At 41.5% G+C, this 27,334-nt stretch overlaps 2 protein-coding genes across 4 annotated transcripts in view; one reads left to right on the plus strand and one right to left on the minus strand.

The window, feature by feature from the left end:
* spire1a (spire-type actin nucleation factor 1a) overlaps positions 1 to 18,755 on the plus strand; it is a 29,836-nt gene extending 11,081 nt beyond the window's left edge. The window contains exons 3-18 of one of the 3 annotated variants that reach the window (XM_080046093.1): positions 1,206 to 1,496; positions 5,354 to 5,479; positions 9,116 to 9,193; positions 9,285 to 9,449; positions 9,662 to 9,748; positions 10,181 to 10,310; positions 12,134 to 12,181; positions 12,398 to 12,561; positions 13,138 to 13,225; positions 13,382 to 13,524; positions 14,756 to 14,785; positions 15,621 to 15,758; positions 15,878 to 15,948; positions 16,323 to 16,350; positions 16,516 to 16,667; positions 16,780 to 18,755. In XM_080046093.1, the coding sequence (XP_079902219.1) occupies positions 1,206 to 1,496; positions 5,354 to 5,479; positions 9,116 to 9,193; positions 9,285 to 9,449; positions 9,662 to 9,748; positions 10,181 to 10,310; positions 12,134 to 12,181; positions 12,398 to 12,561; positions 13,138 to 13,225; positions 13,382 to 13,524; positions 14,756 to 14,785; positions 15,621 to 15,758; positions 15,878 to 15,948; positions 16,323 to 16,350; positions 16,516 to 16,667; positions 16,780 to 17,050 (2,010 nt within the window). In that variant the 3' untranslated portion in view covers positions 17,051 to 18,755. The remainder of the gene's footprint in view (positions 1 to 1,205; positions 1,497 to 5,353; positions 5,480 to 9,115; positions 9,194 to 9,284; positions 9,450 to 9,661; positions 9,749 to 10,180; positions 10,311 to 12,133; positions 12,182 to 12,397; positions 12,562 to 13,137; positions 13,226 to 13,381; positions 13,525 to 14,755; positions 14,786 to 15,620; positions 15,759 to 15,877; positions 15,949 to 16,322; positions 16,351 to 16,515; positions 16,668 to 16,779) is intronic. The other 2 variants (XM_080046095.1, XM_080046094.1) reach the window with 2 other exon arrangements.
* A 4,316-nt stretch (positions 18,756 to 23,071) lies between these two features.
* klhl38a (kelch-like family member 38a) lies at positions 23,072 to 25,479 on the minus strand (the record flags this gene model as incomplete). Its single annotated transcript, XM_080046134.1, has 3 exons — positions 23,072 to 23,361; positions 23,845 to 23,950; positions 24,124 to 25,479. The coding sequence occupies 3 exons, from the start codon at positions 25,477 to 25,479 to the stop codon at positions 23,072 to 23,074; spliced, it is 1,752 nt and encodes a 583-aa protein (XP_079902260.1).
* Between the last annotated feature and the right edge of the window lie 1,855 nt (positions 25,480 to 27,334).

Here is a 27,334-nt window from a genome sequence, read left to right on the forward strand (position 1 = left end):
AAATATCATACTCTACTTTGTTTATTTTTTTTTATTTTATTTTTTTTTAACTTTTTTATTTACGTGATGCCGGACAAGACAGGTGAAAGACATAAAATTAGGTGAGGTACATGACAATTTAAGTGTTCACATTTAAGACAGAACGGACGAGAGTAAGAACAAGTGAGAGAGAGAGGAAAATATCATACTCTACTTTTTAATGAAGTAGAGTATGATATTCCAGTGATGGAATGAAATCACCCCAAGATTATGGTACTAAATTGCGGTTTGGACGAACATTGTGGCCTCGTTTCACATCTGATTTAAGGACACAAACCTTCTCCCTGTCTGCTCAGGAGTTTGAATTGAGTGGATGAAGTTGTTATCTAACTTAGACAAGGCGGGGTGCCAAGAATTTGGGTCTCATCCATGAGGATGTGCTGGTGTGCCATTAATTTTAGAGCAGCCGGGGCAAAGAAAACAGGAAAAGGAGTGTTGCCTGTCAGCTGGGAATAACAACAATGTGGGCACACGTACAAGCAAGTAAACAAATGTCACTCAGTAGATGGGGGGAAACAATAATTTAACTACTCCCAGCTTAATTAAAAAAGTCCCCATGGTCCCCAAAAAATAATGTTGTGTTAATACACAGCCTAGATTATGTAAACAAAGGGTATGTAAAAAAGGGGGGCCCACCATAGCGAGCAAACACACCAGTTTACAGAGCCTAGGCTGTGTTTTGACAATGGATTTTTTTTATGCCAGCGCATGCACAGTATGGACAGGGAGTGGACGTGAGGAGTTAATCACTGATTTTGACAAAGTGATTTTGACATCAAGCATTCTCCAGAATCGCTGACTCAACCTTTTTAATTGTCAAGTTAATGTTGTGTGTATCTGAAAGATATTTATGATCTCATATGACCAAAATGGATATGTTTCTCTAATGATGTTCATGTTCTTTTTGTCTTTCATGTCTATCTTCGAGGTTTAAGATCTGATATTGTGGATATCAATCTTAACTTACTGTGGGTGTACACATACGCTCTTTTAAGACTATCACTGTGACGAAAGGCTCCTATTAAAAACCGCTCTCATCCTACTCTATTTTCCTTTTCTACAGAAACTCAATAAAAAAGGAAGCATTTTGGTCTCTGTGAGCAAAGCCTTTTAAATTGTATTATCTAATAATCCCCACCATACCATTTCGTCCATTGTTCCAACAGGTTATTGACTCACTGGGTGTCATGATCTACAAAGCACTGGACTTTGGCCTGAAGGAAAACGAGGAGCGGGAACTCAGCCCGCCACTGGAGCGCCTCATCGACCTGATGACCAACACGTCTGAGGCGGAAGAGAGCGACCCGTGTCCCGACGAAGGCTACGAGGCCACCGAGGAGGAGGATGAGTGTGAGGAGGAGGAGGAGCAAGAAGAAGGCCGAGATGCAGAGCTCGCCGCCGCCGCCACCACCGGCTCAGTCAGCGCCGGCATCCGCAGCTATCGAGACATCCTCACGGTAGGTTGTGTTGTGGGGGCAGGGATTGTGGAGCATTTCATGGATACTTGAAAGATAGAACCCTTGGGGGGGGGGGGGGGGGGCGCTCGTGGTGTAGTGGTTAGAGCGCCCGCCCATAGAGGCTCAGTCCTCAGAAGCAGCAGACCACAGGTTCGAATGCATGTCATTCTCTGCATGTCATTCTCCTCTGCCACATTTCACCTCTGTCGCTCCAAATTGTCTAATAAAAGCATTAAAATGCAAAAAAATCATCTTAAAAAAAAAGAAAAAAGAAGAGAACCCTCACACTCTCTGCAATGACTCTTAAAAGTGAACTACAACGTTTGGATTTGTCACGGTTCAAAGAATCAGGCCGATGGAGATCCGTGATGGATCAAAATGACGTAGCAAATGATTGAAGTTTAAATGTGCACATTCCTCTTTCACTTTGAATATTTCCCCCGATATCTTGTACATTGCACACAAAAAGACAGCCTCTGTGTTTGCAAGTTAAGGTTTTTTTTTCACATCAGATGAAAAGCGGTGCATCCATCCATCCATTTTAACAGAGCAGTGCATCCATCCATCCACACACAATTATCCCTTCCAGCTCCAAACAAATTCCCCTGATGGCAGAAGCTGACACACCCCCAAGTAGGTTCTGAATATGAGGCTGGTATTTATAGCTGAGTAAACACACTGGTATTTAGGGAATAGGCTTACAAACGTTCCCAGCCTGTTCCTTCTATATGACGAAAACAAACGTGAGGTCTGTTCGCTGCCGGTGCCTAGCCTATGAACCCTGCACCCCTTCAATCCAACAATTACTCTTTTAGAATGTAAACTGACATCAAATCAAATCAATCTTTATTTATATAGCACTTTTCCGTGAGTAGGCTACCTGCGTATGCCTAGGAAACGCTATCATAGGATCCTTGAGAAAACACCAGAGACAGAACTCCCAGCAGTTGAAGTAAAATAAATGGTATACGTAAGTGGAATTAGAAAAAATGTAAAAGGGCGAAAAAGCAGGGAGGGGCTGGGTTGGAGTGTCTGTTAACAAAACACAACCAACAAATGCCACTATGTAAAATACAGCCATGGACCGGGATTGTTCCGATAAACTCACCACCACCACGCATTCTAGTGAGGCAGAACTGATCATTGAGAGGAATTTTTTGTGTGACTTTATACTTTATTTTTTCATAAAAATGTTGCATATATAATTATATAATACTTTATTTCAGACCCAGGGGGATCCATATCCATAGTGTGCCTTTGAAATAAATTCAATAAACTGCAATCATAAGCTGAAGAAACTAGAGGAATAGAATAGAATTTAATTAAAAGACAAAATAAAAAGCTAGGTGTCGAGCTGGCCTTTAAATATACTGTATGTCGGTAGGACACGGCTCCATTAGATGACTGCACATTCCTAGTTGACCTCCTATCCTTTCCCTGTTCTCTGCTGTCCCGTCAGGCCGAGGCAGGTTTGGGCCGGCGAGGCATGATGACAGTGACAGAATATGACAGGACTTTGCCAGTGAAGCATGATCCCACTGAGTCAGGAATAGTTAGACACTGAATGCACCAATTGGGTTTTCCTCATTGGGATGCTTTAGGGAAATGGAGTGAAAACGAGGAGCGGCTGCATGAGCTGTCACCTTGCCAAAACTGTCGATCTTGGATGTGGATTGTAGTCCGCTCATGTTGATGTGAATAACTGCTCATCAGATGATTTCACACAAAAGAGGCCACCGATTAAACTCCCAATTCTCCCACACGTGACATTGACTACGTTTCCATGCACAGCACAATTCTGATTAAGGTCCATATTCCGGTTAAGACAATATTCTAAATACGGTGTTTACATGCTCAGTAGCTATATGGGGTTATTCCTGTTTACATGTCAATCAGCATATTCTGAATATTCTGTCTATAAAATCCTGTGGTAGAAGCGTCATGATGTCTGACATCAGTGCCTATTTTCCCGGTAACAATTCCCATCCCGTCCAAGGAAAATGGGACATTCTTTATGTCATTATCATTGCCTTGCATTGTTTTGTCAGCCAATAATGACACAGTTTCTTTAAGGAGCTTTGTTGCTTGTTTACACAGTCTTGTTTAACAGCCATAAACCGGGGCATGGTATACATACCACCATAAATATATTTAAAAAAAATATATATAATATACTTCAGGTGACTTAACCCGGTTATGGCTGATTTTAAGGTGAGCAATAACTGCTGTTTACATGTCTTAGTCGGAATATAACCTCAACTGGGTAACCGGTAATATTGGAGTTTTGCTGTTCATGTAACTTGCTTCACCTGCAGTTTTCCTTTAATTTTGTGCTGTTCTTGTGGGTTTCGTGCCTGATACAGATCGCTGTCTTGTTTAGAAACAGTGAGAAACCACCTGACGCAGCAGTATTTGAAGCACGATAACACGTGTCGCTGCACAGACAGGTGTACTTTCTTACCTGTGAATTTCCCTTTTAAGTGGATGAGCAGGAAAACACTTTCTGCTCCGTCAAACATTCCTGTGGCTAGCCAAGCCCATCAGGAGAGCATGCAAATATGTCATCGGTCGGGTTTGCTCCCTTTGTGTCCCTGGTAGATAATTTCACAGCTCATGCATTACTTTGGCAGGCGCTCTTTTATAGTCACTATTCAAAGTCAAATACCTCATGGGTCAGAGCTTTTAAACACTCTGCATAGGTAATGCTTGTCGGGCAGTCTCACTCGGACTGGACGACCAGGTTAATGCTGTTGAGGATGGTTCTTCTCGCTCCACACACATTTGTGTGTTTTTCAGCCACAATGACAATGTTGAATGAATCAGCGTCATACTATGTACAGACAATGTTGAATGAATCAGCGTCATACTATGTACAGACAATCATGTTTCTCTGGCACCCGTTGAAGCAGATGTTAATGTTATTTTTTTATTAATAATCTCAACAACTACTGGGAGGGATTGACATTAAAACATAAAGTAATTACAATTCATCCCCAGGGCCTTGTTCATGTTGCCAAGACTCAACTTGCTTCCACTGTAAGAGAGATCTGTGTTGAAGAACCTGCTCGCCTACTTAAGATTGAAATTTGTCTCTGTGAACATGATTAATTGATATTTTCGCATTTAAAAATGTAATAAATAATAAGACACAAAAACACTAATCTTTCTTTAAAGGTAGAGTCAGCAAATTCTGGAGAACGCTTGTCGTCAAAATTTCTTTTTTGTCAAAGTTAGTTAATATCTCCTCATGATAAGCTACCTGGTCGTTCTAGTTGCGCCCTGAAAAAGAAAAGACGTTATAAATACACAGCCAAGGCTCTGTAAACGGGTACGTAAACAAAGGTGCTCAGACTGAGCCACCATATCTAGCAACAATGCTACCGCTATAGGCTAAGCTTGTCTTATACTTTGGCTTTGATAAGTATTTGGCTTCAACACCCATTCAAATATTGACAGGCTTATCATCACACTTGATACAGTAGCCTACTACTGAAAACACATGCTAACTGTATTTTCAGTGATAAATCTTAGCCTATATCGATGGCATTATGTCCAGCTACGGTGGGTCAGTCCGAGCCGCTTTGGTAACATACCCGTTTACAGAGCCTAGGCTGTGTATTAACACTGGATATTTTTCACACGGTACGGTAGTGAATTGTGAGGAGATATTCAATGATTTTGCCAAAAAGTGATTTTGCCAACAAGCTTTCTCCAGAATGACTGAGTCCACCTTTAACTCTATAAAAGATCTATTTATGTAACACTTATGTATTTTTACATTGGCCATGTTTTAATTAAAGCTTATTCCATAGGTAACACTATATAAACCGATTCCTTTCCCCTTTTTTCCTATCCAGATATGTTCTTCCCACCTGCCTAGCCCATCAGACGCCCCCAACCATTACCGGGCAGTGTGCAGGGCCCTTTACGCTGAGACCAGAGAACTACGCACCTTTCTGGAGAAAATCAAAAGTGCCAAGGAGGTGAGAAACTGAAGCATGTGTTCTAGCATGCTTTGACAAAAAAATTAAAATCTTTATATTAACATAAAGATTAATAATACACTTAATTATGAAGTGAGTCACTCCATATTAAGTTATGATACACACTCAAAACATTCGACTCATTTGTCCCTCACAACCCACACAATTTTAAATAATAAGAAGAGAAGAAGTAACTAAAGCGATAGGAAAGTTGTGCACAGAGAACATATAAAGGGCTTTGAGAAAGTACCAGACTCTGTGGTCCCTAGCTCGGGGTTTTTGGTACGTGGATTTACTGTATAGCATTCAGCTGGTTGAATTAGGATCAGGCACTAAGAAGATACTAGAGAGTGTTTCCCAGAAATGGCAAACGGCAACAAAAACAGCCCACAAAGTGTTCCCGGTTCAGAGGGATTGAGACTGTGTGGGGTGTCCCTGTCCAACCCCCTTGCCAGGCCAGTGTAGAACTCAACACCGGTTGCTTGCTCTACTTGGCGTGACTTCACTCGGCATGGACAAGAACTGGCATCCTGTTTCCCATGTCGATATATCTTATCTTATTGGTAATTTTATTTAGCTTGGAGCAGTATTGGTACTGTTGTAATTGTTTTGGATTGATGAGGAGTTTCCTATAAAGCTCGAATAGACAGCTGTTTTAGGCTTTAACCAGTTTTAACCAAGATGTGCCTGAATTTACTTTAATTAAAATGATGAATAGAAATTGTTGGCATGGAAAAAATAAATGTTTTAAATAAATGTTTGTTTGTTTGTTTGTAACCTTTATTTAACCTCGAAAGATCAATTGAGGGGTGACCCTCTTTTACAATGACGTCGAGTACAGATACACAATATACAATGAGAATACATAACAAGTTTACACACACACACACACACACACACACAGACAACAACAATTTGAAACATTCAGATCAATTGAATGAAATAAATAATAGCCTAATTAAAACAGTTACAAGTGTGGAGGGGTTGATTCAAAATAATACTTTTAAATTGGTTAACAGATATGAGTGTATTTATTTTAATTGTATGTTGTAGGCTGTTCCAGGAGTCAGGGGCACTATAGCTAAAAGCGGTTTTACCAAGCTCAGACCGGGCATAGGGGACATATAACATGATCATGTCAGTTGAGCGGGTTTGATAAAGCCCATCTGAAATAAGCAGCATTTCTGTCAGATAGAGTGGTAGCTTTCCAGTCAGAGCTTTATATATAAAAATATGCCAATGTGCATCACGTCTCTCCTTAAGGGAGGACCACCCAACCTTTTCATATAAAACACAATGGTGTGTATCATAAGCATCTCCTGTAATGAATCTCAAAGCAGAGTGAAATACAGAGTCAAGGAGTTTAAGGCATGAACGAGATGCATGCCGATAAACCACATCACCATAATCAAGGACAGACATAAAAACTGCCTCAATAATCCTTTTCCTACTAAACAACGGGAAGGTAGCTTTATTCCTATAAAAATATCCAATCTTTTGTCGCAGACGACAGACAAGATTTTTTATGTGAAATGTAAAAGAGAGTTTTTCATCTAGCCAGATACCAAGGTACTTATATTCAGAGACTTTTTCGATCAAAGAACCGTTTACAGCATAGATGCATGCACTATTGTCTAAATCTCTAGCCCTAGAGAACAACATGAATTTAGTTTTAGTCTGGTTAAGGACAAGTTTAAGTGAAATAAGAGCATTCTGAAGAGCATTAAAGGACAGTTGCAGGTTCTCAATAGCTGACTTTGCAGAGTCAGCAACACAATACAAGATGGTGTCATCAGCATATAAATGGATTTGACAACCACTGACAAGAGACACAATATCATTGATGTAGATGGTGAATAGTACCGGACCTAAAATTGAACCTTGTGGAACACCTTTGGTTATGGGTAAGAAACCAGATTGGATAATACCTAGCTTCACACATTGAGATCGGTCAGAAAGGTAATTATGTACCATGGAAGCTGTCATAAGCAGCTCTAGCAGACCTAGACATTACAGATCACTGTCTGGTTTCATTTAAGAAAAGGTTATTATCATATGTTTTATTTTTAGAATTATTACAATTTTGTTTTAGCACTTTTTGACCAAAATTCCAAAGCTGGAAGACAATAATGTGTTGTTGGTGCACCATTTCTGATAACAAACACTTAAATGTGCATATATTAAAATATAACAATTTTTTTAATTGACAACCTTTTGCTCAGTCTTAAGAAAAGTGTAGTCTAGAGCTTGTGGGCAAACATTTGTCCCACCCCACCCAATCATTCAAGATCATCAGATGGCATCAGATAAAACACTCGTACAAGTTTGCATTCCCTGGTTGAGTTGAACTTGAGGCTTTAGAGAAGATGAAGCCACGTGACATATTCCATAGCTATTCAGACATTTTTACTATGCTCTGTGTACACACACACACACACACACACACACACACACACACACACACTGGGGACAGGTGCTAGCTGGGACTTCTGCAGAGTGGCGTGTTTACTGAAAAAACTTTTACGTAATATAGAATCAAGTTTAACCTTATTACGGCAATTTAAAGGGCTTACAAGGGGTGCATTGCTATAGGCTTTGCACTTCCAGTAGCAACTGAATGTCCCAGGCATAATTGCTAATAAGTAACCATACACAGTACCACACATGCTTGCAAATTAGGACGCTAGTCAATGAGTCTTTCATCCAGTTTCTCTCACTATTGATGTTGTTTTTCTCTCGGTCAATGTTTGTCGGCCTCTTCTCCTTAGATTCCCCCTCTCGTGTTTTTATGTCGGTCTAGAAATAAAGTAGAAGTCATTAGTTGTGAAAGGTGTTTTTTAAGTGTGGTAATGGTTATAAACAGAAAGAAGTGGTAAGAAAAGATGGAAGATGGATTGGCCGCAGAAATGTATTTAGAAATTTGAAGAGTAAGGTCAGACCAGCAAAAGAAAAAACTATTCGGAAGAAGGAATGTGTTTCTGCAGTAAACATGGGTGTGGATGAATAGATGTAGAGGGTTTAGATCTGTGTGATAAACAATAACTCTAAGAGTTTTAATTATTATTCAAGTAGACTGTTTATGATGGAGGAAAAATGTACTAGTGTCACTATTCATTTGCTGAAGCTACCCGCCCCTCCATCCGATCTTGGCAGTTACATTGTCTGTCTGTCAGAACGTGGTCATGCCTTCAGTAAACAAATGAACCGAAAGGATAGTTTGACAGTATCCAGAGTTTCCCCATGCAGCTGACTTATTAAAAAGGATGTTGAATAAGTCCACAGGGAGGGTGATCTTTAACCTTACCCAGTGAACTGCTCACCCAGAACTTTCAGTCACTAGCTTGTGCAGTGAGCGGCAGACAGTAATAGCAGCCATTAGTTGGATATTGGCTTCTTTGTTTCCCCCTCTGCTACACTGTCAATATAGAACGAGACGGACATGGGCGTGCTCATGTGAAACAACATCAATCGATTCATTAACCAGACTACAATGATAATATTGGCAGTTGGCCAGTGACCACCAAGTTTAATTTCAGCCAGTGCTGTGAATGCAGTGGTACACCTTCTGAATACCATGACATTAAGAAACTATAAACTAACTCTTATCCTCCCCTCCTGTCCTTTTCTCTTGGCTAGAACCTTCGGAGAATGGAAGGCGACCCTCACCAGCAGGAACCCGTTAAAGACCTTGACGACTTGCAAAATGCAGACTGGGTAGGAAAGATATCTAGAAAATCTCTTTGTGTTTTTTTTTAATCATAAATGCATCAATTATCTTGTTAAATATATATTTTCTTTTCATCAGGCCCGGTTCTGGGTGCAGGTGATGCGAGATCTTAGGGACGGTGTTATGTTGAAGAAGGTTCAGGAGCGTCAGTACAACCCACTACCCATAGAATACCAGCTCACGCCGTATGAGATGCTCATGGACGACATCCGCTCCAAACGCTACAAGCTGCGAAAAGTCATGGTAAAGCTGCCCACGCCCTCACCATAGGCATGCACTTACTTATAGCCATTTTCTATGCTTGTTTTGCCATGCTGAGGATTCTTGTTTCCTTCATTGCCTTTCAAACATTGATGTCAGGTGTCAGCTTTTAGGTAGCATCCCACTCACCTCTTCAATGCAGTTTTTTCTTAACGTTATGTCCCACATTATAACGTTTAACCATGTCATTTCAGGTCAACGGAGACATCCCAAGGAAGTTAAAGAAGAGCGCCCATGAGATTATTCTGGAATTTATTAGGTCTCGACCACCTCTAAACTCTGTGAGTAGAACACAACATGGTGCCTTTTAGAAGACACGTTCACCTTTGTGCACAGTTGAGCCTTACCTTCTAAAGTTTGTATGGAGGCTACCTCCATTTTAGTACATACGGTATTCAGTACTGATGACAACATATACATATGAAACTGATATTTAGTTGCCAGTTGTCAGACTAGAACAGCGGCATTCACAATATATACTAATTGACTGGGTGTGAATGATGGGGCACATAATGACACTTCCATGCCTTCCATGCCAGGGCGTGTCACTTTGTTAATAATTCTGCCACGTCATGACGATAATTATTCATAATGACATTACAAAGCATGCCATCTTTATGGAGCAGGTGTGAGGGAGGGAGGGGCAAATCTTACTGTGGTCTCCATGGTGACGGCAGTCGAGGGGGTTCTCACTGTTGTGGTTTTCTCGACAGGCCGCAGCCCGTAAACTGAAACCCCATCCTGTACGTCCCCGGAGCCTCCACGAGCGGCTGCTGGAGGGCATCAAGACAGAGAGGAAGCTCAAGCCCGTCTCGCCGGACATGATCCGCAGAAACCGCCTCGGTAAGGAACCCACTGTCACACACTGAAATGCACTGATGTTTATGTGCTCATAAATGAATGGACTTGTGTAATACTCTCCTTTACAAAGCTCCCACCATTTATTGGACGTTTTGTTCAAACTATGAAACCTTTATTCTAATGTTGTTCTAATGGAGTGTGTCTGTGAACTTACTGCATGGCTGCTCTCCATGAGCCTAACAGCCTGTCTGCCTGGGACAAAAAGCCATTAACCCTTACTTATTCATGCTTAAGCACATCCATCATGTTTAGTCACAGCCCTCTTCCTACATTGATCTGTTCACTTAATCAAGACTGACGTAGTGTTTAAACAAGGATCACCCTGACTGCAGCCGCCGGCCTTCAGTTGTCTGCTAGACCTGCCCTGCTGAAGCAGCAGTTGTGTTTACAGTCCAATGGTGGACCAGTAAGGTCTTTCGGTTTGAACTTAGTTGTTGGTAGTAGTAGTGCTAATAACATTGTGCCCTTCTTGGTTACTTGGATAAAAGCAAGCAGCGCATAGGACTTAGATAATCCTTTTGGTATGCAGTCGCCACAATTGGACATAGTGTTTCAAACTGTTTAAGGCTTTAATCAGATAAAAGCAGCAACTATTTTGACAGTCTATACCATATAGTGCTGACATGCCTTTAACACAAGGCTCCTTTTGTCAGGGGATTTATGAGCGTAACATGGAGCGCTTCAGGCCTATTCGTACATAAATACAACGGACTGTAAAAGGTTATCTGAAACAGCTGAAAATAATACAGTGTTTTTATAAACTTGGATATTCAGAAAAATCTTTTATGAACTTGGGTGATTTGTTGACATCACCATCCATTTTTCTACTCTCATGGATTTCATTTTCTCCTATTTGCTTCCATTTCCTTCTTCTTTCTTACCAAACATGGGCGTGTCTGTCAGTCATGCGACCGCTTAGCATGTCGTACAGTTTTGACTCAGCAGGTAACGTTTCCTTCATCACCATTGTGTTCCTATTGTTGTACCTTGTGTTTCATTCCAGGCTATTTTAGGGTTAGCTCCACCTGGTTTAAATGCAGACACACCCTTTTTTTTGTTGTTGTGTGTATGCCTCACTGAGATGTCCCTCACTGGCTGTTGTGATGCAGACACTTACACTTCCTGAGGAAAACACAGAGCAACCACCTTATCCCGGATTGTGCTAAATAAGGATTTGGTGTTTGATCAGTTTTTACGAGGTATTTTGCTTTTGAAGTAGAATAAAAGAACGTCAGGAATTCTATATTTGAGGTATGAGTGGTACACATTTAACAGCATCCCCAGGGATATATTTGTAACTAAGAGGGAACGATCAGTATTCTCTGTGTTGAGGGGGAAGCATATGAGTCAGAGCCAGCAGGGTGAGATTACAAATCATCACTCTGCCGCTGCGGCCAAGCCTGCCCCACTTGTCGACCTAATCCGCTCTCACTCAGCAATAGGAAAAGTTACATAACGCCGTTGAATGGGCAGACGCACGGTCCGAATGTAGCGCTACGGTTTCACAAGATGACCATAATCCAGATGGGAATACACATTTGCACTCTGTGGCCGATCTCACATGTCTGTCACCACTTCCACCTTCATTTCCCACCCTCCCCCTTGTGCTTTCCTACTTTGCAGAAGGTATTTATGTGTCATCGTAACCAATCATTTAGAAAAGCAATCCCCTCAATTCACACCCGCCCTGACAGATGCTTGCTGCTGTTGCTGTCGTCGTCATGTCCTCCCCTGTGATCTAAAAAAATAGGAATATGTGCGGCCCCATTCTGAAGGTTATATATATTGCGTTAATTCCTTCACAGGTGCAGGGAAAAGCATCAGCACGCCTCAGGACTTGTTCCGCAGCACAGGTAAAGCAGTCACAAAAGCGTTGTGTGATACATGTGAAGCCAGCGTCTGTGTCGTGTGTAGTACACTATGCATGCATATAGTAAGAACACTCGCTGTTTACGCAGGAGGCATGTTGGTCAGCTGTTACAAACAAACAGACAGCTCCTGATTTTATGTTTATGGTTCACTTGTAAAACAACGCTGTTCATAACCAAAACCGTACCTTTTGTCGACAGACGCCCCTAACGCACACAAGAAGTTGGCTGTCAGCACCCAGTTTCTATTGGACGCTGACCTCACGGGACCCAATGAAACTCCAGTCCCTGAGCCCCCACTTGGCCAGAGGAAGAGGCTGCTCAAGGCCCCCGCGCTGGCCGAGTTGGACAGCTCCGAATCTGATGTAAGATGTCTGACTTTTTAATTGGCTGTACTAATTTATTTATTTATTTATTTGTTTATTTAACAGGGACAATGCACAGCACATAAGCAGTACCAGATTGAGCTATAAGCTAATTTTCATCTGTAGTCCCTGGACAGGAAACAGAGTAATACATCTCTGTCAAAAAGGGAAACCTAAGTATAAAAAGGGAAACCTAAGTATATGAAATGATCATCCCCCTTAATCCAATTTGAATGCAGTATCTTTGAACTTAGTATCCTTGTTTGAGTAAATGTAATAGCCAAGTATTTCTGTCCATCTGTGGTTAGTAGATTAGTTAACTTTACAGAAGGTACAAAAAGGACAATTATCAATAACGAAAATTATAATCAATAATGATATGCTTAGTTATATAAGTCTTTAAATGGTAATGTTCCTAACATGAAGAAGCATAAACTGGCTTAGACAAACAAGTGTTCTAAAAGTATAGCTGAACTTATCAAAGATGACCAATTTGCTAATATCTCTTAGTGAAATTGGAAGTCATCTAAACCTTAATCTTCATCACTTGACTAAACTACATGATTTGGTTGATAGGGGGAAACTACGCCCAGCAGCTCCAGTTTGTCCACCTCTCAGATGGAGGACTTGTCACCAGAGCCTGTCACAGAGAAGAAGAAGAAGGGTAAGAGCTAACATTAAATATCTGGTATTATTAAATTCCTTCATTGACCACTACAAACATGTCCCAAAAACCCTGAGTGGCCATCGAGCTCATCGTATTGGTCCCTCTTTAACAGCATTTTCAGTTTATTTTTTTATTTTGGCCATGTTTCTCCAGCTCCTCCAAAGTTCCTGCCCGTCTCTGCCACACCAACGCCAGACAAAGGTCAGTCTCCACAGAGGCGGCACTCCATCGAGAAGGAGTCCCCCACCAGCGTCTGCCCCTTCATACCTCCGTCCAGACAGACCTCCAAGTCTTTGGTACGTCTCCCACACAAACAATTTCATCTCACTTTCTTTAACATCCCACCTGGATTAACAAACATTTCAAACAGAACCGATTTCACTTCAGCAATTATAAATAGACCCTCAGGATGAAATTTATCAGATTATTCTCCTGTCACAGGATCTTGGATCAGCTACATTTAAATCAGTTTGCACAGTAATACGACATTACTACATGAATAGGAGAATATACTTAAATATTACAAAGTGGTTTGATTACAGGCATACATGTCTATGGCATAGTTTGTAGAATAAGACATCGCACACTGGATATTACGATTTGAATGAACTCTGACTAAATCTACCATCAATTGTGGAAGTACAATAATATATCTGTTGAATTGACTTCAGTCCTGTGACCAGTCATTTGTTGGCCATGATGTCATTGACTCTCTGAGTGACTCTGCGCCGGTCGTATGATGGACGTAATTGAAACCACAGGACTCTTGATTCACTATAAAATCATCAGCAGTATTTATAAATCCTAACATGTTACAGCTTTCTTATATGAATTTTCCGTAATGCCATTTTTTGTGACTGATTACATCCTGTTTTGCAAATGAGGATAATTAATCATCTGTGTGACAAAATCCAGGTAATTAAAAGCCACACATTTACAGTTATTTCTTTAACCAGAGACTATGTTTCTTGATAAAAGCACTTGCTGAAACATGCTTTGGCCTTTCACATAAAAACCAGGACTTGAACTTATTTGGTAGATGTAAAACAGTAAGATCCTTGTTGCAGTTCCCCCCTATTTCTGGTTCTCAAATTACTTCTAATTTAAAAAAGTTAACATTGGTCAGCTGTCTTGTCCCAAGAGACTTGCTTATTGCCCTTTCCTATATTATATAATACAGCAGCTGTTGGCGAAACCTGGCACCAAGGTAACTTTGTCACCCTTCTGTCAAGCCATCTCCATTTAAAAAAAGGTTTGCTTCATAACAGCATAATGGTAATTTAGTACCGGACAAATAAGGGGGAGACTCAGGGTGTAAGATGTAGCCTCGCACAATCGGTGGACTCCGAGTGGTAGATATTTGTCACCACCAGTGAATATTTATGTAACTGGCCGCCTCTAGAAATATCTCTCATCTTATGTGGTTCCTATATTAGGTTATAACAGACGTACTGTATGTGATTAGCTGGTTATATCATAATGTCCTGCTGCTGTTTGAATGTCCTGTCCCCTCTGTCTGCTGGTCAGGTGGGAGCTGCCAGCGGTGCTCAGGGCCCGGTATGTCACCGTTACTGCATATCATCAGTATTGTATCATCAGGGCCACATAACACTCTGTGGGGAAGCCATCCAGAATACCTCATGATTCAACAAACCTGTTTTAGATTAATGGGACCTTGTGCCCACAACGTTTGGATGAATGGGAGATCTGATGCATGCTGAAAATGGCTCAGGCAAAGTTAAAAAATGGAAAACGGACAAGAGTTGAGAGATTATCCGTAAACATTCACAGCAGGGTCTCACATTTTATAATCCAAGCCAACTGATGGTAAATGAATAGTAGAAGAAATTTCCCTGAGCCATTTTCACTCCTGTGGAGTTTGACACTGGGTGCACTAAACTATTCAATTAGTTTAAACTGTTGCATAGGCTGCTAGTAATTTCACCAAACTCCCAGGGAGCTCAGCCTGCATCATGTTGGGGGTCCACACTTGCACATTTGGTCTATTAAGTGATGTTACAAATTGAACAAGCTGAACATGCTGTGTGGACCACCAACATGACGAGTGTGTCATATCACCAGCATGGTGTGTACTTCTCTTCATTGTCACACTGTCACGCCATTGGAAGCAACAACTGTGGTTCACGGAGAGCATAGATGAATGGTGTTCTCCCCTTCACCATTTCATTGCATGCTTTGTCTTTTGGTAAAGTGGTGTGTAACTGTTGTTGTTGTTTTTCTTCACATTAACATGGTGTCAGTTTCATTATCAGTATCCTTGGCAGCAGAAGATCACTTCTAGCTGTTGCACTGGTTTGGGGGTTAACCCATTTCCTAACCTGCATATTGTCTGGATTAGTGTGTTGATGTGATGTGTGGTTTGTCCCTTAAGGAGGAGTTCTGTTACCCAGTGGAGTGTCTGGCTCTGACGGTGGAGGAGGTGATGCACATCAGAAGGGTTCTGGTCAAAGCCGAGCTGGAGAAGTTCCAGGCGTACAAAGACATCTACACCGCGCTCAAGAAAGGAAAGGTAAGACGCCCCGCATGGAGAGTTTTTGTCGTTGGAGTGATACTTTTCCTCCTTAATTGTTCAAATGGAATCGATTCCGTGAACCTTCTTCGCCTCACATAATTATTTTTCTACCCTAGCTTTGCTTTTCGTGTCGGACCAAGAAGTTCTCTCTCTTCACCTGGTCCTACACCTGCCAGTTCTGCAAAAGGTAAAGTGAATCACTATTATTAGAACTACTCAACTTAAAGGTTAAAGGAGCACTCCATCAACTTTACAAATAAAAGTCTGTTCATAGGTCTTAAGGCGTAATACTAAATATGTAGAAAACAGCTTTGTGAAGCCTTTTGTGGCTCCAGAGGGAGCTGGGTTAAATCTCATGGTTGGGGTCGAAGACTACAAGTTTGAAAATGAAATACATCTGTCAGTTTGGAGAAAGAAAAAAGGGGTTATTTTTTTTGTTTTCAGCTGTCCATGAGTCCAAGTGGTTTAGAAGCAAAATGCTAAATGGATTGTGTACTTTCTCAACTGTAGTCTCTTTAAGTAATTTTCACATTAACAGTTAATTGTTTTTTCTTCCACCAGGCCTGTGTGTTCCCAGTGCTCAAAAAAGGTAGGGGGCTGTCGACTTAAAATGAACAAACTTTTGAGCACTCTTAAGTGACAACCTTGACGCTTGTTGGCTGCTCCATGAACACCAACAGGCGTTTCATAAACTGCAGTGCATACTCTGCATCTATATAAATTATTAACCATTTTGTGAATCTTTCTACATCAGATGCGGCTGCCATCTAAGCCCTACTCCACCTTGCCTATCTATTCTTTGGGCCCCAGTGCTGCAGCAGAGGGAAGTGGATCATCAAATGACCCAGAAAAGCAGCCGTTTGGGTCCGCACAAAGCCGAAGCAGCTTACGCAGAAGTGTCCACAGGTATCTTGTTGTAGAACTCCCTTTTATTTTTCATATACTGAGGAAATGTGATAAAAAAAAAATGCCTTGCTTTAGTCAAATCAGTTGTTAATTTAATTCCTTCTGTCCTCAGGTTGTCCAGGCAAGGCAGCAGCAGCAGCATGAAAGACGGCCGGTCGCAGGGCGAGCTAGAGTTGCCCAAGGAGCTTACCGAGGACTGGGTCACCATGGAGATCTGCGTGGACTGCAAAAAGTTCATCACGGAGATCATCTCCTCCAGCAAGCGCAGCCTGTCGGTGGCCACTAAGCGCGCCCGTCTCAATCGCAAAACCCAATCCTTCTACATGTCCTCGTCCAGCTCCGTCAACTTCAGGCCCTCAGAGCGCACCATCAACGAAGTGTAGAAAGTAGGGGAACAAACGCCTTGTGCACTTTATTTTCACGTCTCTCCCAGAGCTAAGCCGTTCAATGAAAAACACAAACAAAACCCCTCTCAGTGCAGTTTAGACACTGACGGCTTCACTGTGACGATGAAGCCGGTTCGACCCCCCCAACCCCCAAAGTCAGTGAAGGTTGTTTTATACCTTACATCTCGTCTCAGGAAAAAAGTTGGCACGCTACGATCGTGGTCATCATGACTGGTCAGTGGTGGCCAGATAACAAAGTACTAGAGCCATGTTTATATAAGTGGGTGATAATTCAGGACACGGTGGGTAGAGTGGATACGTTGAGCTGATGATGTCGCTGTCGTGACCCAGGTATATATATTTGACACAAGGGGGCGATATCAAATGATGCAGCCATAAGGAGCCATAAGGTGTGAGTAGTTTAAAGGCCCGTCCATAATATTAGCAATGAATAGATTCTCCCAGTTCCCTGTTTACTTCTAGCACTCAGGAAGAACAACAGATTGTCTTTTGACAGAAATGCACTGTAGATCCTGCTGTCAGGTGTGTTGGGGGTAGATCTTTGCCGCTCCCCTGCCCTCCCCCCCTCTCTCTCTCCTATTCTTCCAGCAACAATTATGCCAAATGTTACATCCTTCATCTTTTTAGCCAGTATCAGCGCATACAACACACTGCTCTCTCATGTTGTAGGGACCACAGGTTGAAGGGGTGAGAATAGGCAGATTACTATTTTTTTCTGGGCGGGTTTGAGCTTACAGTTTTAATTTATATTCAATTCTGTGCCTGGTGCCAAATGTAATGTCCTTCTTTGAATGCCTTTTTTTTGTAGTTATGAACTTATTGTACATATGTGTGATAAAACTCCAAGGGGAGACTTTTTAAGGGTAATCCAAGGTTCGGTTTCTTGCCCCTCCTAATGTACCAAGCTGGGCAATAGAAGCATGAAGGGTTATGAATGTGTACACTGTACATGCTGTATATCTTAAATTGTTCCAAATTTAATATAAAGAAAAATTAAGTAGAGGTATAATTTTACTATGTTTTAAGATTTCTGCCTCTGGAGTTTCTTTATTTGAAATTCTTCTCTCAAACCTTTAGGCTATTGTTAGTGTCATGTTTGTGTCACTGTTAAAAGATTTTATTTCTATTGTATAGTTTATAAACTCCTCAGTGTTAAGATGCAAATAGCACTTTTATTAGACCAATTTCTTGTTTATGTTGGGTTTTTGTCTTAATTAATAATGATAACAATACAAATCTTTGTTTTTCATCTCTTGGGTATCCGTAGTGCCATTCCATTTTCCCTGGGTTCCTCCTGAATGAAAGAATGCGTGAATGGTGAAAGGTTGTTTGTAAGAATGGATTAATGGCTACAAGAAAAAACAAAACACTCCATTAAATTGAATGTAAGTGTATAAATGTCATTGAATATGCTTTAGGAACCTTTATTCCATGTCAAAACACACAGACACGCACGTGCGCACACACACACGCACACACGCACACACACACACACACACACACACACACACACACACACACACACACACACACACACACACACACACACACACACACACACATACACACACACACACACACTAAATATGATCCGTTTTATTTTCAGAACTCTGTAAAGAATGTATGCATGCTCTTCTTTGATCGGTTTGTTGTTATCAAAGAAATTCTAATAAAATCATGTTGATTCTCATATTTGACTCAATTATTCTATAACACCATTTAAAGCCCGGTTGTTTGCATTTAAAGAAGGAATGTGCAGCATAAGAGCACACAAGCACTAATACTTATTAGACAGCAGAGGGCGATGCTGGTACACTGAAAGGAAGTCCCTTTTATACTATGACTTTATATCACCCTGTGGTCTTGGTGACATCAGGTGGTGGAGGGAGTGTACTGCAAGCTTTTGAAATTACTTCACTTTCCATATCATGCATCCAATTATAGTATACTGATTGAGAAACACAAGATGTGATATGATAAAAGGAAAACTGCACAATGTAAAACAAAAATCGATTTCCTTGTTTATTTTCTTTAGATGTTTATGCAGTATATTTTATAGAACTTAGGTGAAGTACTGAACGTTTTAGAGGATACTTCATATTCACATCTTAGCATTATTCCTCTAACTTTATACAAAACCTTTAGTTGAAGCTTGCGCTTCATTTTCCAACCAAAGTCCTACTGTATCTGATGCATCTGATCATAGTACGACTTGTGTAAAAGAAAGTGGCAGAACCTCTTAGCATTTCTTCTGGCTTCCACCTCTGGCTTAAGTGTAAACCTTCTTAATCCCCCCATCCATCACATTAACACACAGGGGTAAGGTAACAGACTGCCAGTGGGCCCTCTCACAAGACATCGGGGAAACCCCTCGAATAGTATCTAAAACTACTTCAAGGTGCTGCACTTGTTTGTTATAGTTTTTTCCAAACAAGAAAGTCTCTCGAAATGTTTCTGCATATTGAGTTCCAAGGCTTTAACCATGAACTAAAACTATATTTTATAGTATTTAACATTTCTTCACCTTTAGGTGCGACAGTACTGATACTTGGTAAAACCTGACGGATTAATCAGATTAAGCAAACAAAATTCATTCTAAGTATGCAAATAGTTTTCAAACCACAATTAATATATGTGTGTATGCTCATACATGCACACACAGACACACACACACACACACACACACACACACACACACACACACACGCGCACACACACACACACACACACACACACACACACGCACACACACACACACACACACACACACACACACACACACCCACAATGGGCTAGCTATGAAATGCTATCTCCCTGGATGGGTTAGTAACAGGCACTGAAAATAAACTGCCAGGCCACAGCCTCCGTGAAGGGTGACCCTCACACACTGGTTTCTATGGAAAGACAGCCAGCAAACACACAGTCAATAAACAGGCCGAATAGACCAGGTACTTAGCAGCAGCTCAATAAAAAGTTTCACAAGGTGTTGTTTCAAATGCTGCTCTGGCTAACTGAGATGAGCATATGACATCTGACTCAAGTTGACTGCACATATTAAGAACCGACGATCTTTGTTGCTAGGTAAAAACTGTCAAGTTTCAGGTTCAGTTTTGGAATCTAAACATTTGGCTGGCTGTTATGTTTGCGTGTCTTGATAATAATTGAGTTAGGCATCAGAATCCACATAAACCCAACAACCCATTAATATGTTTGTTGTGAGGCATTCGGAATGACCGGGCCAACAAGGAGCCATTTAAGTCAATGACAGTCTAGGCTTGCTAATGTGGAGTGTCATGAAATTCTCTTTTGGTTGCTGCTCCTAGGCAAGTTTCAGTGTTCCCCCACTAATGGGCAGAGATTAAAATATAAGAGTGAAATCTGATCCAGCATCTACTTCCCTCAGGTCGACTTAACGGGCGGCCTGCATACAAGGCCATACCATACAAACTGTGAGCCTCTTGGGGGGGGGGGGGGGGGGGGGGCGGTAGAGGGGGCTTGGTGATTAGATATTTAGCCTACAGTCTCTGTGATGAGAGTGTAGGCCTGAGGGGTCAAGAGGCTGGCAAATGTCAGGCATACTATATCATGAGGCAAAGTATGCATGTCATGCCAGACTATACGGTGTTCATTCTTAAAATATTAGATGTATGGAGAACAAATGTGTCACCTGACACCAGCCAGTGGACATGTCACTGTGTTCTTGTCAACAATGTTCCCTTGAGAATGAAAGGAGCGTGACTCGGCCAGTCTGCAGACAAATGGAAAACCATTTAAACCCCCACCAAGTTTAACTGAAGACAGTGAAGCAAAACAATAACAACATTCGTACTGCAGTCCAAAACAGATTCTATATTTGTTCTTGTGCGCAGAGAAATTTCAAGCAATAAATTAGAAATGGGATTTTCTTTTGCGGCATAACCACATACATAAATAAACATAACAGTTTTCTCTTTTATAAACCAAGTCACAAACAGGATAATCAATTTCCAATATGTAAGCATATTGTACAATAGGCAATACAACATTTTCAAAAAAGAAATGCAAGACAAAGTCAATTGTGCAAGTATCAGCAGCACGTTGTGCAACATGCTATGGGTCAGTGATCAACTCATTACAGGGAGGCATGCCATGGATGATCCAATGTGATGATAACAGGGTTGCCATGGCAATGGTTACCATGGCCAGAGGATGGTAGACAACAGTGACTGTATTCTCCATAAGGGTCAAGAGTGCCAAAACACAAGCAGCAGTAGTGGCCTGCAGTGGTGAGAGTCTCTTTGTCTTATGTCTTCGTCCAATGCCTTGCTGTTTCACTTTTATTTGACTTTTTTCTCAGACGAACAGAAGCTTGGTTCGAAATCAGAGGACATGCTTAATGCTACAAACCACCTGCAGGTTTCATTTGTACTAGAGCCCGTTATACAATAACCTCCTCATCACCATTTTCTTTCATAGTTGCCTTTTAGTAGGTCACTGCATCCCTATGCACTTGCCCTCAAAGGCAGCATTGTCACATTTACTTACATCAAAATAGCTGCCTGGGAAGCCATTTCCTTTATCTAACCAATGTATATGCTGAAATGAAAAGTAAACCATCACTGAAGCACATCTTTGTGTTTTCAGTGCTTTGACTCATCTAAAACATCTTGTCTCTACACTACACACAGATGCACTACATACTGTATGTTACAAGAGAAAATATGCATGAAACATACACAGCATGCTTTGTTGGGGGCTGTATAAATAATGATCAAAGTCATGAATCAAGTCAGCTTAAATGGAATACAGTTGACCCAGATAATTTCATTTAAAGGTGGAAGTCAGCAATTCTGGAGAACGTGTGTTGTCAAAATACCTTTTAGTCAGCGCCAGCCCGTAGAGGCTTAGTCCTCGGACCTGTCTAATAAAGCATAACAATGCCAAAAAATAATATACATATCCTCACCGTCCGCTACATGTTCATGATGACCAGATCAATATTGTAAAGAAACTGTTCTTAATGTTTTATCTGGAAAAATAAAGGTTAAATAAAAAAATAAATAAAAAAAGATGTCCGTACTGTGTGTGGGCTGAAAAAAGAATCTAGTGTTAATACACAGCCTAGGCTCTGTAAACAGGTAGTTGCTACAGTGGGGCCCTATGTTAATGTACCTGTTTACTGAGCCTAGGCTGTGTATTAACACTGGATTCTTTTTTCAGCCCACACAGTACGTTCAGGTAGCAGATTGTGAGGATACTGTGAATTCGTGGATTGACAAAAAGTGTGTTTGATAACATGCATTCTCCAGAATTGCTGACTTCACATCAACATTTCAGCAAACATGATAGACTAGGCTACTGTAATTTCAGGGGGGCATTTGTACAGTCAAAATGGCTCTCATCAGAAAATGCCCTCTTATAGAAGTAGCATGTGGGTGAAGGAGGAATGTATTTATTATAAAGTGCAAATTTAGTGGCTGTCTGCCTTGCCTTTTTCAATTTCACAAGACAAGCAGGGCTCATACTGTAGAGTTAACAAGCAGCCAGACATTCAATTCCCTACGCATTCAATGTATACATGGAAGTCCACTGCAGCTGCCAGACGGTGATATGCTGTGTATACATGTCTGTGAAATTAAAGCATTAATACTTTAAGTTATCATCTTATGAAGGGGCTTTTCGAATTACATATGTTTCTGAACAGCTGCTTGTTGTGAAGGCTATGTATGACTGCCTCTAGTCATCTCTTGGTTTCTCTTTTCAGTTTCACCCCAGGTGCCTTAGTAAGAAGTGACACATGTGCTCTTCAGCTGAGCTCCCCTTTGAACCAGATGAAAGTCAGCCCTGGCCTAACGTGGCGCTAAGTTGTGGCATAGACTGGGCTGCATGAAGGAATGCAGCCGGCTTGAAAATGGTTACCCATTCATTTGATTGGAGCCAATAAATCTTTGGCAAAGGGGAGGTTAAGAACAAGGAGTAAATGTGTTCGCCCAAGTGGCTGGTGGGATGCCTGGTGGGTCACGGTGGGTTGCGTGTGTTGGTAACACAGACCAGTGGCAGGGAGCCATGGTCGAAAAGCTTGTATGGCAAAGAACCTTTGGAGGTCCAGACGTCTGTCTTGGGGTCGTAACACTCGAAGCAGTCGGAGTCCTCGATGATGTCTTGGCCGTTGAGGATGCGTCCGCCGGTGACGTAGAGCTTGTTGTTGATCACTGTAGCGCTGTGATGCATCCGCCGCTCCTTCAGGTTCTCACACTTGAAGAATTTGTTGGCTTTGGTGTCGTAGGCAATCATTCGCTTGGTGTATCCTGGAAATTAGATTTTGTGTATTGGGACAACTTTAAAGAATATGCTGGGTGATATTTAATAATTTTCTTATTATCAACAGATCAGATGAAAAAGAGTAAAACCAACAACAAATTGACAAGTGTTGTTCCTTTAAACAAAGCCTAATTTAGTTTATTCCTCTGCTCTGTGCTAAAAATACATCACTGAGCCCGACTGTTGCACTGGGAAAAGAAACTAAAGTTTATACAATGTGTATTAATCCCCCTCTGAAAATTGTCCCCCAAAAAATGCAATATTTACTCCAGTTTGAGTAACGTTTGCTCAAACAGCAGTGCCCTGCTGTTTGGGGAAATTAATGAGCCTTTTCATTAATTAAACTACACCTTTAGTAGGAACTATTGCTCTTGGGGCTAAGTGCCATATAACAAGTATCTAATTCGGAAAGTATTGAGAGATGGTTTTATGATTACATTACTTATTTGGCAAGCGCATCCTTAGCTTACCTCCTACGATGTAGATCTTGTCCTCAATGACAGCAGCAGGAGCACAAACGTTCTTCACTGTCCTTGTCTCTAGACTGCACCACAAGTTGCGAGAGATGTGATACACCTGTTGACACATCACACACATCGACAGACAGTTTACTAATGTTACAACTCATGTTCATGAAGGCCTTTGATCATTAATTACTGACATTGAACTCTGTTTAAAACCACAACTGTATTTGAGGAGTTGGACTTAAATGTAAATTGTTTGCTGCTAAAATGAGAAGTCTCCTCTACCTGAATCAGCCTGACTGGATTCTGCATGGCGTCCTCCCCTCCGAAAACATAGATTTTCTGATCAGCAACTGCGACAGCTGGATGCAGTACAGCTGTGGGCATTGGTCCCATGGCCTCCCATTGATTAAACATACTGTTATATCTTTCTAACGACTGAGAGATGATCTTGTCTACCCCAATGCCTCCTAACACAAAAATAAAGTGCAGATAGGAGACACTTTGGTGGGCGTATCGTGGCTCCAACATGGGCTCAGCGGTCCGCCACTGGTTGGTCTTGAGTGAAAGTGTGTAAACTGTGGCGCTGACTGAGCTGTCACCTGACGACATGCAGAGGCTGAGCCCGCCCAGCACATAGAGGATGCTGTGAATGCACACATAAGCAGCTTTGTAGAGGCGCAGAGGGAGCTTGGCCAACCACTGCCAACGCTGAGTCCTTTCATCATAAAGCAGGGCCTCTCTGGAGGTCTGTTCGTTGTTTTTGCGTCCTCCGACCACCACCAGTTTTTCCTTGCAGGTGTAACGTCGCGGTGTGGTCCAAAGTGGCTTGAGCTCTCGACTACACCTGCTGCTGACTGTGAGCATGAGGCGGCGCACCGACTCGATGATCTCAGTACAGAGGCTGGAGGACTGCACCAGAGGGTCATTGGCAATGAACTGGAAGAGGTAAGTCGGGTGGATGTAGCGAAGACGGACTTTCTTGAAGAGATCGTGGATGGCACCGCGTCGCGAGAACGGGTCATGATGGATCCAGGCCAGGAGGGTCTCAAACACCTGTTCCTCCTCGGCACAAAGTCGGTCGTCTTCCAGGTAACACATGAGCTCAGGGAGGGACAACTCACAGAAGTCTTCTGTGGCGGCCACATCAGAGAAACACCTCACGGCCATCTCCTTCGCCCGCTCCTTCAAACTCTCACAGTGGAGGATCTCAGAGAGTCGTATCATGCTCAGGCAGTTCTCTGGACTCAGCTGCTCCTGGAGGAAGTTGGAACAAGCCTCAAAGAGACCACCGTAGTGCAGCATGGAAGCCGCCTGCATGAGTGGCAGCACAATGTCCATGGCGATACTGATGCAGCCCGTGTAGACATAGTCCACGATGCCACTGAGGACATCAGAAGAGATTCCCTTCAGATTAACTCGAGCCTGGCTGCTCTCCAGAAAGTTGCTGCAGAACATGGCACGGAAGTACGGGCTGCTGGACACCAGGACGTTCCGGTGGCAGGGGAACTCCTGGTGCTCCGTGCAGAGCAGAACGTCTGTCAGGACGCCATCTTGTCGGAGGATGTTGAGCTGGACAAGTAGCTGAGAGGGAAGCTCTGAATCTTTGAAGTAGAAAACATCTCGAGGTCTACAGGCCATTCTGTAGAGAGGGGAATGATATAAAAGATACACTTCACAATCACAGAGTTGTACTTTTATGGTTGACAAAAACATAGGTATACTGACATTAGGGCTACACAATTGTAATAAACTATGGCGAACCGAATGTGTTGAAATTTAATTTGGAGGAATTGATCAAGAATTATGTTAAAGTTGAGTAACTGTAGATTTAACCCACTTCAAAGGAATTTCCAAGAGTTGGCTTAGCTTAGCTTCTTCTAAAGGCGGGAAACAGGGGAACAGGTAGCCTAAAACTGACCAAAGGTCGTCAATACTCTTCCCACACTTGTAAAACTCAAAAGACACTAAACTTAACTTTTATCCTTAAATTCCTTCAAACCAAAGTTTTTGGAGGTTGCAGAAGTTGCCAGTAAAAAGCTGTAATTCCATGAAGTCAAAATGTATTTCCTAGAATCTCCTAAAAACTATTTCTTCGATGTCCAAAAATACATGCATCGACCGTTAACCCAATAAATCTACCAAAATAAAACGGATCAGTTTAATCTGTAAACTTTAAAAATACATTTGTATAATATATACATAAATAATATATTACCTGATAAAAGGCTAATATTGTTTCACTCAGACAAACACTGCAGATCCATCTAGCAAACCATTTAACTTATCAGACAACTCTCTAACTCTTTAAAACTCCTGCAGAGCAGCTGTCCTTAATGTGACGATTACTGACTCACAGATTTCTATTTTTACCCCTTCCAAATGATCTTGATGTATCCATGTAGCATTAGGCTCCATCTCGCTTATCAAATCAGCCAACATTATCAGAGCTGCGTCAGCAGACCATCTGTGTTGGTCTCTCCATCTCCCCAAATTTCCCTCTCTCTGGACCTCTCTCTCCCTCGATACCTCTGTTTGCTATTGTGACTATTTTATGTTTTTCCTTCACTGTATTCTAACTCTGTCATACTGTCAGTCTGTATCTCCCTGGTTGGAGGGTTGGTGATGATCCTCCTGTTTGAAGAGCGAGAACTTCATTGGGGCATTAGCGACACTAAGTCTTTTAATCAACCCCCCCGTGACAGCTACTGATTTACTTCCACTATCTGTGCCCAGCCTGTCTGATATATTTGGACTTCAGATCGTTATTGTATATTACGTAACACCAATGACTGTGTGAGAGAGAGTTCCCATCAGATCTGAAACATGACCTGCTCCTAGAGCTCCTTCTGATAAATTGCACAACAAAATGAGTCCCTCTCATGTTTAAATCATATTAATACACACAGGATAGTTTCTGCTTTCTGTCATCAGTAATGTGTCTGAACATTTATCATGTAACCAATATGGCTTTGAGTGCTCTTTTTTGAAAGATTATATATATATAAAAATAGTTTCAAATACCAATGCGGATTTAAGCATATTTATAAAAATGTATAAATTGTATTTAAATGTAAAGAAATATATATACTGTATAATTGTTTAAGTATTTGTTAATGTGGTACATCTGGATTATATAAGCAGTGTCTGACTTCCTTAAACTGGAAAAAGCGTGATTGATTAAAAAGATTATCAAATTAATAATTAGAGTAAAAAGTTGAAGCAGATAGTGAGGCTGCAACCGTTTTGCAGTTGTGTTGTTACACAATACATCTTTTTTAGTACTGAAGCATTTAAATATCACATTTGTATCAAAATAATGACTTTAAGAGGAATGTCTGGCTGTTCAATCTGTTGCCACACATCTGTGAGTGAGTAAAATCCTTACCTCCTGCCCTCAGAAAATCAATAATATCCAAAATGTCTGGTCGGTCTAGTCAGAAAAAAAGATCAGTTCTGATGAAAAGAGAATGTAAATTTGGTTGTTTCGTCGGGG

Source organism: Ammodytes marinus (assembly GCF_949987685.1).
Source record: "Ammodytes marinus genome assembly, chromosome: 17".
Lineage (NCBI taxonomy): Eukaryota > Metazoa > Chordata > Actinopteri > Uranoscopiformes > Ammodytidae > Ammodytes > Ammodytes marinus.